The sequence below is a fragment of the Mus caroli genome, unplaced genomic scaffold, assembly GCF_978045245.1.
Source record: "Mus caroli unplaced genomic scaffold, Mus_caroli_1 scaffold_12, whole genome shotgun sequence".
Taxonomy (NCBI): Eukaryota; Metazoa; Chordata; class Mammalia; order Rodentia; family Muridae; genus Mus; species Mus caroli.
The window spans coordinates 95835017-95853685 of NW_028227267.1; the positions used below are offsets into that span (position 1 = coordinate 95835017).

An 18669-nucleotide genomic window follows, 5' to 3' on the forward strand; every position below is an offset into this window, starting at 1 on the left:
CATAGTTTGTATTATACTTGTCAGAGCTATTTTCATCGAGAAATGCTATCTATGTGTCTCCTTGCCAACATCTTTGCAGAGTTTACAACTTTGAGCAATTTATTGGCATCAGCTATGCAATACCGTTAAGCAGCTGCTCGGCAGTTGAGCTGTGCTAACATGCCACCGCTCTGTGTGGATCCTTAATAGTAAGTGACCAAGATGTGTGCTTTAGGATTCAAGAGAGCAGTTTCTCAGAGATTGGGCAGTAACAGTCACCAACATCAGTAATGTCATAAGCAGCTCTTCAGCGTTCACTCTGCGCAGCATTCTAGAGTGCTGTGCTGCAGGGGGTGTTTTGGGGGGAAAGGGGGATCTCCAAAGGTGACTCAGGCTGGGCTTGAATTCTCAGTCTTCCTTCCTTAGCATCTTAAGTGGTCAGGATTGATGCCATACCTAGCTTACTAGATAGGGTTTTTTGTTTTGGTTTATCTTTGATTTAGCCTTAGTTTTATTTGTGTAATCAAATAGTTCTTCATTTGTTAATGTAGCGAATGCCCCATTCATTCTCCTAATTATAATCATTGTATGTACTTTACATGCCAGAAAAACAGAAGGGTGTTTTTTTTTATTTTATTTTCAGAAATGCCTTTCTAAATTAATCATCAGCCAAGAATGAGCTAGAGTTAGACAGAATGAAGGGACACTCACTCTTTGGGAAGAGGTCTGCCCTAGAGTGAGATGTGCTAGAAAGATCATCGTGCCCACACAAATGGCGATATTGATTTTTTTCAACCATCTGTTTCAGATGAACCTTGTCATTCTAGCAAACAGCCCCTAAGACCCAAAAGAAACCATGTAAACTTTACTTCATTCATAAATTAGAAATCAAAATTAGAAACTATAAGGACAAGAGGGAAAGGTACAGCACCAAGCACATCTTCACAGCTGACAGACACACCGCCTCCCTGATGTGGGGGGTGATGAGCCACTGGGACGGGAACGAAAGTGCCAACTACTAACATTCGCTTCTTCAGAGAGACTGCAGAAAGTAATCTTTCCAAAACATAAGCAATGAACACAGCTTTGTGATGGTTTCCAGAGATGCTAAAACCAAGGCATGACGTTTGGCTAACATGGTGCACACCCATCCGATACCTCATAGTCTTCATAAACTTGATTTATATGACATAGAAGTTATACTGTGAAAGCACAATACTTTCCCCATGACACTGAGAAAATTAATAAAGTAAACCAGATGAGGTTATACACACCGGTAATTCCAGCATCAGGGAGGCAGAGACAGGAGGATCAAGAGTTTCATACCAGCCTGGACTACACAGAAACTCCACATCCAGCCTGAGCTACATAATAGAACAGGACTTGAAAAGATTAGAAAGATCAGGGTTAGGGAATGAATATGTGTCTATTGACAGGTAATAGAGAAAGAAATGATTCCACGAAAGAATAAAACTGGGCTGGTGGGATGATTCAGTGGGCCAAAACTACTGCTGCCAAGCTCTGGAGTCCTGAAGCCTACACAATAGAGACAGCTGACTCTGACCTAGTCAGAGTCATCTTATCCTCTGGCTGAGGCCTTAAAAGAGAGGATACAACAGCCAGTCGGTGGTGGTGGTTTGCACACGCCTTTAATCCCAGTACTTGGGAGGCAGGGGAAGGGGGATCTCTGAGTTCAAGTTCCATGACAACCAGGGCTACACAGAGAAACCCTGTCTTGGGGTGGGAAGGAGGGAAGGAAGGAACAGAAAGAGGGAGGGGGAGGGAGGGAGAGAGGGAGGAAAGGAGGGGAGGAAAAGATAGAAGATAAAACTTGCCAATATACCCAATAAAATAAGTTTCAGAATAACAGTAAGGAGTCAGTTCTAACAGTAGTCAGTAGAAAATGTGTCCCGTTAACTAATGTTAGTGTGTAAGCCTATAATCCTAGCCCTCAGAAAGCGAAAGCAAAAAGATCCTGAGCCCAGTCTGGGTTATGCAGAACATCCTCATTTATCCTGAACCACACCATAAAACCATGCTTCAAAACCACAGACAGGGAAAGGGCTGGAGAGATGGCTCAGTGGTTAAGAGCACCGACTGCTCTTCTCAAGGTCCTGAGTTCAATTCCCATCAACCACATGGTGGCTCACAACCATCTGTAATGGGATCCGATGCCCCCTTCTAGTGTGTCTGAAGACAGCTACGGTGTACTCACATACATAAAATAAACAAATCTTTTTTTAAAAACTAATATTTACAAAAATTTAAAATAATCTCAAAAAACAGCATAATTATGAGCCAGGCACTGTAGAATATGCTTTTCATCTCTGTGTTTGTGAGAGAGAGGCAGGAAGGTCAGAGAAGTTTAAAATCAGCCTTAAATTCACAGTTGAATTTGAGGCAGGGAAACCTACGCTTATATTAGACCCTGTCCAAAACAAAACAAAACAAAAACAAAAACAGCTAACAATAAGAAGACACTGCTTAGCACTTTCCATCTGTGAGACAAGAAAAATGCAGAAAGTATGAAAAGAAAAACTTTTTATAAAAAAAAAAAAAAAGTCAAGTACAAGTAGAAATTTAAAGCCTGGTGTACTCAACAGAGGCAAAAGAAACTAGACAAGTCGAAAGCCGTGTTTGTCTACATAGCGAGTTCCGCATCAGCCTGGCTAGCCCTGAGACACTTAATACATAGTAAGACCTTGTCTCTAAAAAATGAGCCTAAATAACTGCCATGGCTTTGAGTATTGGTAAAGTATTAGAGAAAGAATCCAGGGGCCAGCAAGATGGCTCAGCATGTAAAGGCACTTGCTGCCAAGCCTAAGAACCTAAATTCATTGTCAGGACCTCCACACACAAACCATAGCACGAGCATGGCCTCTAGTGTGTGCATACACACAAGTAATTAATTTGTTAGTTTTTTTAGTGCAGAGTCAGAGAGCTGTGAGTTAAAGGTCAGCCTATTGTACATAGCAAGTTCCAGGCCCACCAAGGATATACAATGAGCCACTATTTGAAATAAACATCATGTATATATGTATATGTGTAAGTAGTAAAAAATGTATGTTGCTATATGTTAATATGTTAAGGACTCAGCATATAAGCCAAAAATGAAAGAGCTGAGAAATATCTTGTAAGCATTATTCTGGTGTGCACAGTAACAATGTGATCCTAATAGGAATTTTATTAGGCTGCTTTTAAAGTGTTCTTTCTGGATTTCAGAGACCATGTTACTACTGTTATGCTCTCAGATGAAAGTGGCACTGTGATCTTAGCTTCCCAAATTGTGCTAATCATAGTCTAGGTGAAACAAAGACATTGATCTCCCTTTTAATCATCTGATCAACATCAAGGAAAATCTGTTTCTTGAGCCTGCTTCTGTATACACCAGCAAACGCAAAAGAGAGACTGGGGTTTGGACTGACCAGGGAAACGCCCTTTTCCCTTTCCCATTGAGTAGCGCAAAAGCTCAGCTGTCCGTGAGGCTGAGGCTGTAGCTCAGTCGGTAAAAAGTCTGCCTGGCTACACAAAGCACTGGGTGCTGTCCATAAACACATAACCACAGAAGCAGGTGGTACAAGCCTGTAATTCCAGCATTCAGGGGGATCAAAAGTCCAAAATCATCCTCGCCTACAAAGAAAATTAGAGGCCAGCCTGGGCTATCAGAGACCTTGTCAAAGGGAAAAAAAAAAATAAAGTAAAATCTGTTGCGATTGAATAAATCAGTGCTGCATTCTTTACCATCAATTAAATAAGACGATCTTGGAAGCAAAACGGTTCCAGAACGGCCCCGATCATTGTGATTGTGTTTGCGCTGTCTTGTGTGTTTTAGGCACTGCAGAAAGGAGAAAGGAAGGACTCCAGCTCTATGGGTTCCAGCTCCTCCCCTGGCCCCGGAGTTAGGAAGGCAGCGTGGCTCAAACCCCACAGTCTGTTTTAAAATATCTACTCCAGCTAGGTGGTTCTAAATAGAACTAATGACAGCCAGAAAAGAGAGGCCTGTAGGGACTTGCTCTGACACAGCGCTGACGTCTGTAAACAGATCAGTAGCAGGGAGCAAGGCATCCTTCTATTGCCCTAAGTTTTATGTGTTGGCATGAAGGAAAGAATTGCCTAGAGCAGAGCCCACCATTATTCTACAGATAAATGAGGTTGCTCACCATTTCTCCAGGTATTTGGGTTTGATGTATCGGTTTTAGTAATCATAAGCATCCACTAGCCAAAGACTGGCTGTGAGGAAAGTCAGAGGCTTGAAAGGATGTGGTTGTAAGTTCACTCTAAATTCTTCAGAGTTCAGCATAATTAATTTTTCACTCAAAAGGCAAACTAAAATCCAAGTGACGTGTGCTTAAAATCCGAACAGTGTAGCCGGGCATGGGGGCGCACGCATTTAATCCCAGCACTCAGGAGGCAGAGGCAGGCGGATTTCTGAGTTTGAGGCCAGCCTAGTCTACAGAGTGAGTTTCAGGACAGCCAGGGCTACACAGAGAAACCCTGTCTCAAAAAACAAACAAACAAAAATCCCAACAGTGTGAAGCACTAGGACTGTCTTGAGTTCCAGGCCATCCTGGGCTACAAAGTAATGACACTATAGCACAGCACTGTCTCAAATAAGTAAAGAAATAAATAATTTGGAAAGGCAACTTGGCAGGATGAGGTGTAGCTTAGTGGTGAAGTACCTGGGGCTGGCATGCGCCAGGACCTGGACTCAATCCCCAGGGCGGGAAAAATGAGAAATGGCAACTCCAGCCATCTCCGTTTTCCATGTGTAAACCTACAGCTAAAGCAGTGCTAAAGCTGTGTGAAACTGACTGACTGAATTCGCCGTCACAGACCTCTTCTGTGTTCCTTCTCCACCTCCTTCAGTTCCGACTTGACAAGGTAGTATGTCTGGATGGCCTAAGATGGAGGAGAACCTCATCAGGCTAAGACTGCCTGCCATGCACAAGGCCTGGGTTCCATTTCTAGCAATTAAAGAATAATTAACCCATCTACTCAACAAAAATCTGCAGAACACTGCAGTAGAACTCCAGATGCATTCCACAGCAATTGTGTCACCATCTATACCTGTGACACACACCCATCATGGGGTATTTGTTGAAGCTTCGTGTGTGACTCTAATATACAGAAGAACTAGCAACCACCAGCAGAGCACAGGTCACTCTGAGTTCAAGACCAGCCTGGTTTACAGAGTAAGTTCCAGAACGCCCAGGCCTGTTGTACAGAGAAATCCTGTCTCAAAACAAACAAAAAAGTTAGTTATAACGCTAAAAGTAATGTCATATTTACTATTTTAGGAATCCTGAGCCGGGCGTGGTGGCGCACGCCTTTAATCCCAGCACTCGGGAGGCAGAGGCAGACAGATTTCTGAGTTCAAGGCCAGCCTGGTCTACAAAGTGAGTTCCAGGACAGCCAGGGATACACAGAGAAATCCTGTCTCGAAAAACAAACAAAAAAAAAAAAAAAAAAAGAAGAAAAAGAAGAAAAAAGAATCCTGTCCATTACTGTTATACATTAGTGTTTTACTTTCACAACTTTCCTTATGTATGGTATAATTATTCAAATATTTCATGCACTTAAAGTAATGCTTTAATGTCAATCATTATTAGTCTGTCTGCCAAAATCATACTTACTGCTTTCTTGTTTTCACATATCAACAGGAATTTGCAGCTATGAAGCAGATCATCATTAATATGTGTAGTAAACATTCTGAGAACAACTTATTTCTTACGAAAATGGAATCAAAAAGTGTGACAGAAAGTCAAGCAAAGATGTTGAATATGCCGAGAGAACATGAAGAGAATATATTTATACCCAAGCCAACGCTCTTTGTAAGTACAGCTAAAAACATTTAGAATTGTAAGCTCTGCTTCTCACTAAATATATTTTTTCTTCTCAATCATATTTCTTTTAAACTAATTTGGATAGTATTATGCAAAGGTCTAGCAATGTCTATATTAATCTATTTTCTAAATGTATACATTAGATGAGAGTTGGATTTTATGTTTCTAATTAGCATATGGAACTTGCTTAGAAATTATCCTAAGTCTACATTTTTCCTTCTCCCACCTATAGGAACAAATTACAAGGGACTCAGAAAATTATTCTGCCTGATTTTTGCATTTTGGGTATGAACTCGATGTGGCTGTGTCTGTGCATGTTCACTGGGGCCACGTGAGCCACATACACATGAGGGGTTGGAAGACAACGTTGGGGCTCTTGTTGATTGCTCCAGGCCCTCAAGCTTCCCGGGGTTTTTCAGTCTCCACCTCCCATCTCATGCCAGGACCCTGAGCTTCTAGACTTGTGCCACTGCATCCAGCTGTAGTGGATGCCAGGAGTCCAAACTCAGATCACCCTGTGTGCGTGCGCGCGCGCGCGTGTGTGTGTGTGTGTGTGTGTGTGTGTGTGTGTGTGTGTGTGTGTGAGAGAGAGAGAGAGACAGACAGACAGACAGACAGATAGACAAGCACTTTACCCAATGAGTGGCCTCCCCAGAGAATCATTTTTAATTTGCATAACAGTAAAAAGAGTAGAAAATAGCACTGCTCCTGTTGATTATAAAATGTTGTCTTCTGAGTCTCTCTAAACACAGCCCATGCTAACCAGTATGTGCTTGCCTTCTCAGACACTTCGGAGGCTTGGGCAGGGGAATTGTAGGTTCTAAACCAGTGTGCTCAACTTTGATGAGACCCTATCTCAAAAAATTTTTTTTGTTGTTTTGTTTTTTGGTTTTGGTTTTTCGAGACAGGGTTTCTCTGTGTAGCCCTGGCTGTCCTGGAACTCACTTTGTAGACCAGGCTGGCCTCGAACTCAGAAATCCTCCTGCCTCTGCCTCCCAAGTGCTGGGATTAAAGGCGCGCGCCACCACGCCCGGCTTTCAAAATATTTTTTTTCCACGTGAGAGAGGATTATTTAGGGGAAGGGAGCAAAGAGGGCGACGAAGATAAGGGAGAAAAGAGAGGAAAAACGTGAAGATAATGTTTAAAATAAAATGTAAAGGGGTTGGATAGCCAAAAACCAACAAGGGCGTTGGAGAGCGCACCTGTCCTCCCAGAATGTGGCAGGCAGAATAAGGTCACTCGGGAATTCAAGGCCAGCCTTACCCACATGGTGAACTGGAAGCCAGCCTGAAGTGTGGAGTAAAAGTCCTGACTTGAAGACAGGGATGGAGACGTGTATAGAAAGCACTTTAGGAAATATTGAAATTTATGTGTTTCAGCAAATAATATAAAAAGAAGTCAAAAGGAGGCAACAGACAGGGCAATTACTTCAAGATGGTTGCCCAAAGGGCTGGAGAGACAGCTCAGCAGGTAGGAGCACCAACTGCTCTTCCAGAGGTCCTGAGTTCAAATCCCAGCAACCACATGGTGGCTCACAACCATCTGTAATGAGATCAGATGCCCTCTTCTGGTGTGTCTGAAGACAGCTACAGTGTACTCACATTCATAAAATAAATCTTAAAAAAAAAAAAAGATAGCAAGTTGATATTCTAGTTCAGTGAGCCCTTGAACTTTAAAAAGAAATTAAGTCCTCTAGATGCTTATAAAAACGAGTTGAGCACAGGAGTTGTGACCCCAGCCTTCTCCTTACACACTCAGACCTGGCCTCTCAAGATCAGTGGTATGGAAGCTATTTTGTGGTTATGTAACCTAAGCTCCTTCTTCCTCCTGTGCTAGGGCCTGAAACTCCTTTCGATTGTGTGTGGTAAGGATTCCACTCTGAGCTCTAGCTCCAGCCCTTGGCTGTTGAGAAAGGTCTCACAGATAGGCTTTGCTGGACTAGCCTCCAACCCCATGCCTGTCTGCCTGCAGATGCTGGGCTTACAGATGCAAGCATGCTTTAGCTTCCCATTGAAGATGACAGAGACCTTCAGTCTACAGCAGACAAATGAGCCCTACTATAAGGGTCCATGTCACAGAAATGTGGGCCAAGGAGAACTGCAAGTCCTCTGAGCACTCTCCTTAAGGGGCAGCCGGGGGCACTGTGCGCCCCCCACCCCATCCATTGAGCATGCTCATAGGTCCTTCCTGCCTCTGACATCACCATGGCCCTTTGTCTCAAGACACCTTCTGTACATTCTTTGCACAGCCACTGCGTCAGCACACACTTGCTGTCGGGGAAGAAATCAGTTCTTTCTCTCCTAAGAAGCTCCTAAAACAGCGCTCTTTTCTTAGTAGGGAACTAAACTCTGGGAAGCGAGGCATCTGCAACAGAGTCAGCAGTGCCTGCGCAGCTAGCCACACCCATGGGAGTCTCTCACTCAGAAACCCGCAGCTCAGCTGGGCGTGCTAGCTCCCACCTGTGTTCTCAGCCTTCGGGAGGCTGAGGCAGGAGACTAGCCTTAAGTTTGAGGCCAGCATGAATTATATAGTGAGTTTCAGTCCAGCCTGGACTACACAATGATAGAACCTATCTGAGAAAAAAGAACGACTTAATTTTTATTTCTAAAGTTAGAAATACTACTCTAGGCTCTTCCATATATAGTTTAGTCTTAAGCCCTTTGAAATAGATTTCTGAGTGAGCTTGGGATGAGGGAATAAGGGACAAATGATCCCAGACAGTCTCGTGTTCTGTCCGTATAAACCCAGACCTACTGGAACTCCTTGAAGTTGGGCTCTACCTGTGAAGCCTTAGAAATCCGTAATTGCGCCCTAGCCTGTAGCGTTGGAAAACAGAGTAATTATGTCTACTAAACACAGTCTTCCCTTCCTTAGAAGTTGTGCTGGTTAAACACTAATAGAGTCTTAATCTCCAGCTCTTTTTCTGGATGCCAGCAGTAATCCAGCAGGCTTACTTTGTCTGCTTTTATCAGTCACTCTTCCTTCTCATTTTAACAAACTTTCTTACTGTGTTAGAATCCCCGAGTTATAGATTAATGCCTTAGCTGGCTACGTCTGGATGACACAAAGGTTTTTGTCTTATCAGTTGATCGTCTCCAAGCCCCCCCTGGGACTAATGAGTTACTTCTGGGAGCCCCGGTTAATCTGGTCTGTGTTTCTACAGCAGCTCTCTGTTGCCTTACAGAAGGTGGAGTAGTTTACTTGGGGACCTGTTAACATTGTACCAATTAAAGTATTTTTATTAATTTGTACTGTTTCTCTATAAAATTATAAATATAATTAGCTTAAGCAAGTACAAGTACATAATAATTAAGGCAGTGTTCACAGTAATAAAAGATAATCATTAAGTATGTCTCAGTAATGCTACATACATAAATAAATGGAAATTGGCTTCATCTGAAAGAACTTATGTGAGTGGTGAATTTAAAATAAGGCCTCTCTGCCAGGCAGGGATGGCACACGCCTTTAATCCCAGCACTCAGGCGGCAGGGGCGGTGGATCTCAGAAACCTCTCTTTGGGCAGGGTCCAGGGATTCTTCTTACTTAAAAGGTTAATTGTGTTAATAACTGAAGGAGGCATATCAAACTTAGTTACACATAGCGCCATTGTATGGTTGAAGGGCCAAAAACTATTAGGATGGTAGAATAAAAGAGATTCCGCTGTTTATCTAAAATGGAAAATAAAGAATAGCTACTTGTATATCTGAATCATTATGCCCAAAAATGTTATCCATGGTCTGTTCAGAGTTAGAAAAGTTTTTAAAGGGTCCATCAGTGAATAATTTGCCTTTGTGAACCACACCCATTCTCTAGTATATTGCATTTATATTTCTTTATATTGTTTATTTCTTTTAAAATATCTAATTTGGTATCTAACCCATATACAAACAGACCATGGGCACACCTGTTAACCGATGGTCCATGTTATACTAATCACTTCATATTAATCAAGAGTTGGTAATAGATTAGAAACTTATAATCCACTCTAATAGAATTTCTCGAAGTTCAAGCTTCGCTAGTGTACTAGTAATAGCACATCACTAGCTGAACTATCTGGAAATGAAGACTTCATCATTTCATGAATCAAATCAACCTATCGAAGCTACCGTTACTCACTTGGCACTTGTTCACATTTTGGTAGTAACAAATGAGAATAAGATGTTAGGTAGATAAGAAATCATGTATTCAATCCTAATGAAGTACAAAGTAGCATAAATTATAATTAATATGTGAGCAAAGGCAGACGTTTCCCAATAGCAGACATGATGATACACACCTGTCATTGCAGCAGGGGTGCCTGGTCACAAGTTCAAGGCCAGCTTAGGTGATACACACACAATCAGAAGAAAACAGTTCACCCATGGAAGGCCCCAACATGCACATCTTTGGGTGATAACTGGGATTGAATACAGTGTAATCCCACATGTTTATGCCAACAGTTGAGAGGTAGGGGTAAAAGGATTTTCGAAAATTCCAGGCTGGCCAGGGAGGGCTACATAGGGTCTAAATAAAAATGAGTGTCATTTCACACAACTGAATGTGGTACTTCTGTGCCCTCCTGATTGGACTGTTGCTTAGAATGGTACATTGTCTTTCTGGTAAAGGAGCATGCTTCCTGGTTTAGCTCCAGCCGTGACCTAGCCCAATTGTCCTGTATGCTCTTTCATATGACCTAGGAGAGACACTGTGTAGCAACGCTCAAACCTCGCGCCCAGACTCACATAGAACTGAGCAGTGTCTGCTGTAGCAGATCCGCGCCACATCCCTTCATTTCCTTTGTGCTAAGTAATAGTATAGGCCGGTGGGTTAGAAAACCCCTGTTTGCACTGCAGATGGAGGGAGATAAACTAGAAGTCAACATACAAAAATAGACTGAAGTTTCTTCTTTTCACCATAAGCATTATAAGGGACTCACTCTGATTTGAACATTGTACCGTTACATACTGAGACATTACACAGGAACTCCTCACGTTTATGCAGCTTTCATGTGTCTCACGCAGGCGGGGATGGAGCTCCGTGGTAGAGCATTAACCCAGCATGCACCAGGCCCTGGGTTTGCCTGAAATCCAGAGCTATGGTAAAGAGCTAGGCCTGATGTGCTGAAGTCCCAGCACTCAGAAGGCAGAGGTAGGAGGCTTGCCATTTCAAGGAGTCTAGGCTCCATAGTAAGACCCTTCCTGCAAGACACATCGAACTAACTATACAGGATGTAAAAGCATGGTATATTCTGTAGGAAGGATGGAGGGTTGAGAAGGTCTAGCCTCTTGAAAAGGCCATGCTTGAGCCTGCCCAAGATCTGTGGGAATGGGCTCGCACCATCCTGCCCTGTGTATAGTACTGAGGAAGGCTTAGTTTGGTTTGGCTTGCTTTGGTTTGGTACTTTGGTTTTTAAGATAGGGTGTCATTTTATAGTTAGCTTTAAACTCACTGTGAAGAGCAGGCTGGCCTCAAACTCTTAGCAGAACCCCTGCCTCAGTGCTGGGATGACAGACATGAGCCACCGTACTCACCACATGGAGGGATTCTGTTTCCTTCTTTCCCAGACAAGGCTTCTCTCTGTATAGCCCTGTCCTGAAATTTACTCTCTAGACCAGGCTGGCCTCGAACTCAGAGATCCACCCGACATGAAGACGTAAAGATGTAAGCCACCACCACCCAGACCTTGGGGGAATTTTTAAATGGCAGTATTCCAAGTAAAAACACCTTTGCTGTTAAGTATAGAAGGCTATAAAATAAAAAATATATAGCAAAACATATGAATGATATAACAATTCGAGTAACTATCAGGAAATAATACATTTTCCAATATGTATGTTTCTCACCCATCTCCAAGGTCTTCGGGGTCCAAGGATGATGTGACACTTGTGTAGAGCACAGCCTCGGGTCTCTGTCAGCCAAGTGCTGAAGCTGCAGGTGCACTGCCACTCCCGATGTACCTGGCTAGTGCTGGGGACCACACAAGGCTTTGTTAGTGTCAGGCAAGCACTCTACAGGCAGAGCAGCATCGCATCGGCAGCCCCTAGCCTTGAGCTCTCCTTGATCCTCCTGCCTCAGCCTCCTAATGCTGGCATTGCGCATAGTGTCCCCAAGACCATCTCAACGTGTTTCGTTTAAAAACTTCCACTTTCCTTTTTTCTCTATTGTAATACAAAATGTGCATTCTGCCATCTTAACCATTTTACATGTATAGCTTAGTAGTGTTAAATATATACAATCTTATAAGAAAAATCTTATAAGAAAAATCTCTGGATTTTTTTCCATCCTGTAGAACTAAATTCTTACCATGAAATAACTCCCCTTTCCTTCTCCTCCAGCCATTGGTTACCATCATTCTACTCTCTGCTCACAGGAATTTATCTAATTTAGAGTTATCTTTCTGTTTATTTTACTCAGTATAGTGTCTTCAAGATTCATTCATGTATGTTATATCTCTAAAAAAAAAATAGTTTCAACTGGGCATGGTGGTCCATGGTTGTAATTCCAGCCCTGGGGAAGCAGAAACACGGTTATCTATTTCACAATTCAACAGGAATTCACAATATATTGAAGGAGGAGAATTGACAGGTATAGGAACAGACTGGATGACAGACCCTCCCCATGAGGAAAGATAGGAAATGTGGGATAATGCTTTCCAGTCCGTTAGAAGTGGAATTTTAAGAACTGCAGGGAGTTGGGAGGGTACTGGAGGCTGGCTGGCGACTGGCTTGCTTTTATTTCTTTTTTATTTTTTTCCCCCTTTTAAGACAGGATCTCTCTTTGTAGATTTTGCTGGCCTGGAAATCTGTGTAGATCACTAAGCCTGGAACTCCTAGAGATCCACCTGTCTCCACTTTTCAATTGCTGGGATTAAAGAAATGCACCATTAGCCCTGTCTCAAAAAACAAACAGAAACAAGATATGGAGAAAATGTATAGAAAAAATTTCAAGCTGGGCGTGGTGGTGCATACCTTTGATCACAGACAGGACTCTGGAGGCAGAGTGGATCTCTGGGAGTTCGAAGCCAGCCTGGTCTCTAAAGTGAGTCCAGGACAGTCAGGGTTCTCTTTGACATGGAGAAACCCTGTCTCAAAAAACTGGGGTGGGGTGGGGTGGAGGGGAGCTTACAAGAAATAAGTTTAAAATTAAGTTCTTTCTAATACTTAGAAATGCCAACAATACACAGAAAGTATTTTAAAATGTAATCTTTAAAGCTTGACTTGAATCCTAATCAGAAAAGTTTCGAAACAATCTGCTTGACCTTTAAGGTTTTTTAAAGAAATATTAATTGGATATCCAAATTTTTAATCCAATTAATATCCAATTTTAACCTGTCTCAAAACTTGGTCTTACATGAGGCCTGCTGCCAAATCCTCTCACTAATATAGATCACAGTTAGAGTAAAAGTTAGCAGTAGAGATATGTGTGTTCATTAAACCACCCTTTATTGAACATCATTTCATGACTTCCCACAGCGAAATCACAGCTTATTAAGTAACCGCCTGTAATGACTGAGTCAGGCCCAGGGCTGGGGCTGGGTGTGTGGCTCAGTGGGTAGAGCACTTGCCTCTCAGGCATGAAGCCCTGGAATCAGTCCTTAAAACCAGGCCTGCTGGCTGCACTGTGATCCTAGAACTTAGGAAATGAGGGCATGAGGATCAGAATCTCCGAACCAGCCTCAGCTACAAGGCTGCTCTTGTTATACTTCCTTTGGGAGGAAGGTACGGTCTGGTGTGGCACAGGCTGGCCTTGAACTCACTATGTGTCCATTCTGGCTCTTGGTCTCCCTACCTCTGCTTTCCAAGTGCTGGGTGCATCACCAGTCCAACAACATAACTAATTTGAGACCTGCACAGGCTATGTGAAACTCTATCTCAATAGCAGTAACCCTTGAAGAGGCTTCCATGAGCGCCAAAAGAAGTCCTGAAGTTCAGAGCAGGCCAGGTAGAGTAGGGATGACTTTGAACTGAGGCCTGAGGCAGGATGACCAGCAGGTACAGACCAGTCTCACCTTAACAGCCAATGCTGTCTCAGAAAAGCAGAGGGGAAGGGCAAAGGGGGCAATGGAGGACCTGGCTTGAGGTTTAAGTGATAGCATGCATTGTGCCATTTATTCTCCTAACACCCTATAAGGACTAGGACTACACTCAAGGACCCTTAAGGGCTATGACACAGTCGGAGAGAATGCTGCTCACAAGCACATGGAATCCAAGTGATGCTGCAACAGACAGGAACTGTGCAAAGCTAGAGCCATTCCCAGGACTCAAAAGGACCTAAGGAATGATACTCTTTCTTTCTATGGAAACTCTAGTGTTGTGGTCATAGACTTAGCTGTTATCAGACTATAGCCAGACAAAAAGAGAAGGGAATTAAATACCCAGCTTCTCCCTCTCTGCACCTGCAAACCCTGTCTGCTTCCTGTTAATAAACCTAGTCAGAAACTAGCAGAAGAGATGGCTCAGCATAAGACCCAAGATCAGGTGGCTCGCAACCATCTCTACCGCCTACACCTCTGACCTGCACAGCACCTACACTCAAGTGCACATATCTACACATAGACAAACATATACAAAATAAGTCTTTTAAAATGTGAATTGAGACTTCTATCTATCAAAACAATAAGGCAAGGCAGTGGTGGCACACACCTTTAAGCCCAGCATTTGGGAGGCAGAGGCAGGTGGATCTCTGAATTCAAGACTAGCATGGTAGGGGCTGGTGAGATGGCTCAGGGGTAAGAGCACTGGCTGCCTTTTCCAGAGGTCCTGAGTTCAATTCCCAGCAACAACATGGTGGTGGCTCACAACATCTGCAATGGAATCCAATGCCCTCTTCTGGTGTGCCTGAAGACAATAACACTGCACTCATTCACAAAATAAATAAATAGATCTAAGGCTAGCATGCTCTACAGAGTAAGTTCCAGGACAGCCAAGACTATATTAGAGAAACCCTGTCTTTAAACAAAAAGCAAAAACAAACAAAAACTAGAATCAAAAGCCAGGCAATGGTGGCACACACCTTTGATCCCAGCACTTGGGAGACAGAGGCAGGTGGATTTCTGAGTTTGAGGCCAGCCTGGTCTACAGAGTGAGTTCCAGGACAGCCAGGGCTACACAGAGGAACCCTGTCACACAAAAAAAAAAAAAAAAGACAAAACAAAACTAGAATCAAATTATTTAACTAGTAAATTCTACCAAACCTTTTTTTTTAAGATTTATTATTTTATGTATGTGACTATACTATACAGATGGTTGTGAGCCTTCATGTGATTGTTGGGAATTGAATTTTTCGGTCAACCCCACTTGCTCCAGCCCAAAGATTTATTTATTATTATAAATAAATACACGTGCTCGCTTCGGCAGCACATATACTAAAATTGGAACGATACAGAGAAGATTAGCATGGCCCCTGCGCAAGGATGACACGCAAATTCGTGAAGCGTTCAAAAATAAATAAATAAATAAATACACTGTTGCTGTCTTTAGACACACCAGAAGAGGGTGTCAGATCTCATTGCAGGTGGTTGTGAGCCACCATGTGGTTGCTGGGATTTGAACTCTGGACTTTTGGAAGAGCAGTCAGTGCTCTTACCCACTGAGCCATCTCACCAGCCCCTACCAAATGTTTAAGAATGAAATTCTAACAGTTCTCCATCATCTCTTTGAAAACTTAGAAACAATTCCCAGTTTGGGGGTTGGGAGCGTAACTCACTTGATAGATTTAGTAAGAGTGCTTACCTAAGCCGGGCGTGGTGGCGCACGCCTTTAGTCCCAGCACTCGGGAGGCAGAGGCAGGCGGATTTCTGAGTTCGAGGCCAGCCTGGTCTACAAAGTGAGCTCCAGGACAGCCAGAGCTATAAAGAGAAACCCTGTCTCGAAAAACAAAAAAAAAAAAAAAAAAAAAAAAGAGTGCTTACCTAGCATGCAGGAAGCCCTGGGTTCCACCTCCACATAAATCGGATAAGAGAAAGCACGCCACATTTTCAGCACTTGGGAAATGGAGACAGGTGTATCAGAAGCTCAGGGCCATTTGGGGCTTGCTGGTATAAAGCCAATCGAGAATATATAAGACCTAGTCCCAAAGGAAGAAGTAAGGGAGGGAGAGAACTCACAACCCACTTTACAAAGCCAGTCCTAATAATGCTAAGCACCAGAAACATTATAAGAAAAACATAGTCCATTCTCTCCCACGAGCATGTCTTATGGACACTGAAATTGTTCTGTATAATACTCTAAAGACATATCTTTAAATATTTGCCCCAAACCTAAGAATTTGTATCAGCAGTGACTCTAGCATGCACTCTGGCCTTCAGCAGCGATAAGAGATGTGCCTTCACTGTGGAGAAGGATGTGGGTATGGAGAAGAGGCAGCTCACTGGGAGAGTGCTTGCCGAGTGCTCAAGAAGTCCTGGGTTTGAGCATTGCTCATGTGGATAATCCAAACAGTTAGGAGATGGAAGTAGGATCAGAAGTTTAATGCCATCTTTGGCTAGAGTTCAAGACCAGCATGTGTTGCAATGGGGGCCATATCTATGCCTGCCCTTTGGTTCTGCTGTGTACTAAAACCTGCCCTAAACAAAGTCTAAATAACCGAAATCAGATTGGAAGGACTGACTCGTGTTCCCAGTAATCCCAGCACTCAGGAAACTGATGCAAGATCGTGATTTCAAGATCATCCTTAGAATAATGAGTTCAAAGCCAGCCCAGTGGCTCTTCCCCTGAAATAAACTGTTAACTTTCCTATTGAGTCAGGGGAATGTGTACAGTCCTGTGGTCTCCTCACCAGCTCAGCCTCATTTCACCCAAGCTCAATAAAGATGACCTCAGTCTCTCTCCACTTCCAGAGCCTTCCATAGAGGCCCTCAGCAAAGGCAGCGCAGTGACAGCCCTCCCTGAAGCTCTCCCCACTCTCAAGTTCTCTCTCACTCTTCCTGCCTGAGTTTCCCTGTAATGCCTGGGCTTGAGGCAAGGAGCTGGGAAGCCAGGGGCTGGGCTGGCATAGGTGGCCATGAATTGCCTGGTGCCCTGCCACCTGAAGGTGAAAGTATGAAAAGACCCCACATCAACCAAGTGGGAGCTCATTTCTTACAAAGTACTCAGCAAGCCCTAACCTAAATGTGCTTTGTTAATGCGTGCTGTTTCGTGAATTAAAGAGACTTGGGTTTTGTCTAGCTTACACAAGATACCCCAGGTGGGTGTGCCGTCCTCTGCATCACGTCCTCCTTGGAATCACTTATTTAATATGCTTTTTTTTTTCTTCATTTTCAGACTAAAAGGGAAGCACAAGAATGGCCCAAGAGTCAGAAGATGAAGACCTAGTGTTTGGTGTTGAAGAGAGCTGGAGCCTAACCCAGCCAGGCCCCTCCATCCACGCCGCATCTCCAGCCAGGCCCTTGGCTCTCCATTGGAGTGGGCCTGTGTTATCATGTACTCCTGAAGTGCAATGTCTGCTGGGGAGAAAGGCTCACTTCAATCATGTACTTGATATTTTCAAATATAAGTAACTTAATGTTTATTTTAACTAATGTTAAATTAACAAATTTTAGTATAGTCAACATATAAGGTACAAATAGTCATACTTTATATGTGGTTTTATGTATTTTGTTATAAAATAAATTACTTTCATCTCCTGAGTAGACTGTAGAGTTTTTATAAATATAGCTTTCCCTCCCTCCATCTGCCTGCTACACCATTTAATTTCCCCTTCTAAGGGAGACCCGAGCATCCTCACTGTGCCTTCCTTCTTGTTTCGCTTCCTTGGTCTGTGGAGTGTGGCATGGTACCTGCACTTTATGGCTAATATCACTTAGAAATGAGTACCTACCACGCATGTCCTTCCCAAGTTCCAACCATTTTTCTGAAAAATTCATGATGTCTGTGTTTTTAATAGCAGAGTAGTATTCCATGGGGGAGATGCTCCACATTTTCTTATCCCTTCTTCAGCTGAGGGACATCTAGGTTGTTTCTAGTCTCTGGCTATTATGAATAAAGCTGCTGTGAGCATAGGTGAGCATGTGTCCTTGTGGTATGGGGAGCATTTATTGGGTATATGCCCAGGAGTGGTACAGCTGGATCTCGAAGTAGAACGATTCCCAGTTTTCTGAGAAAATGCCACGTGGGTTCAGTTCTGGTGTTTTGTGGTGTTTTCTCTTTCTTCTTATATCTCATATTCTCATTAGCCAGTAAAATCTGACAGAAGTCTGCTTTTCCACTGGTGTTTGTTCAGTTTGCTGTCAAGTCGTAACATTGTTTGTCATGGTGCAGTGGCAACCACATAGCTGTTCAGTGGGAAAGAAAGTAATATGATTTGTTCTGACTTATCATACATGTTCCCCTAGGTATGGGAGCATGCCTAAAATCCCAGTCCAAAAAAACACAGATTGGTCTTATTTGGGGGCTGGAAGTGTATCTCAGTGAGGCAGTGCAAGGCTCTGCACCAAAGTCTAGTGCCACTGCACTCGGATGATGGATGCTCTGCTTAGGAAATTGTGAATTTTGTAACTCTCCCAATTTCCTGTCAGGTCAGATAGCAACATAATTTCACATTGGATACCTAGAATGTTGATAAGGACTAAACTAGCACATGTCAGCACCATTTGAGAGGTGTGTGTGTGTGTGTGTGTGTGTGTGTGTGTGTGTGTGTGACAGAGACAGAGACAGAGATAGACATGCAGGCAGGCAGGGTAACTCATAGCCCAGGTTGGCCTCAAACCCGAGGCTGTCCTGGAGTTTTTCTGACCCTCTTTCCTCTCCTGAGTGCTGGATTACGAGTATGCCCCATCACACTTGATTTATGCAGTGCTGGGGACTGAACACAGGGTTTCTTTTCATTCACGTTGGGCAAGCATTCTGCAACTGAGCCACACCCCAGACCA

The 18669-nt window shown here is 43.2% G+C and overlaps 1 protein-coding gene and 1 non-coding gene across 4 annotated transcripts in view; both read left to right on the plus strand.

Annotated features, from left to right (window-relative positions):
* Pibf1 (progesterone immunomodulatory binding factor 1) overlaps positions 1–17421 on the plus strand; it is a 170224-nt gene extending 152803 nt beyond the window's left edge. For all 3 annotated transcript variants that reach the window (XM_029468942.2, XM_021181399.3, XM_021181398.3), the window contains exons 17-18: positions 5640–5810; positions 17063–17421. In XM_029468942.2, the coding sequence (XP_029324802.1) occupies positions 5640–5810; positions 17063–17113 (222 nt within the window). In that variant the 3' untranslated portion in view covers positions 17114–17421. The remainder of the gene's footprint in view (positions 1–5639; positions 5811–17062) is intronic.
* LOC115029366 (U6 spliceosomal RNA) lies at positions 15142–15248 on the plus strand. Its single transcript, XR_003834917.1, has one exon. It is a non-coding gene; the product is annotated as a U6 spliceosomal RNA (small nuclear RNA).
* Positions 17422–18669: the final 1248 nt, after the last annotated feature.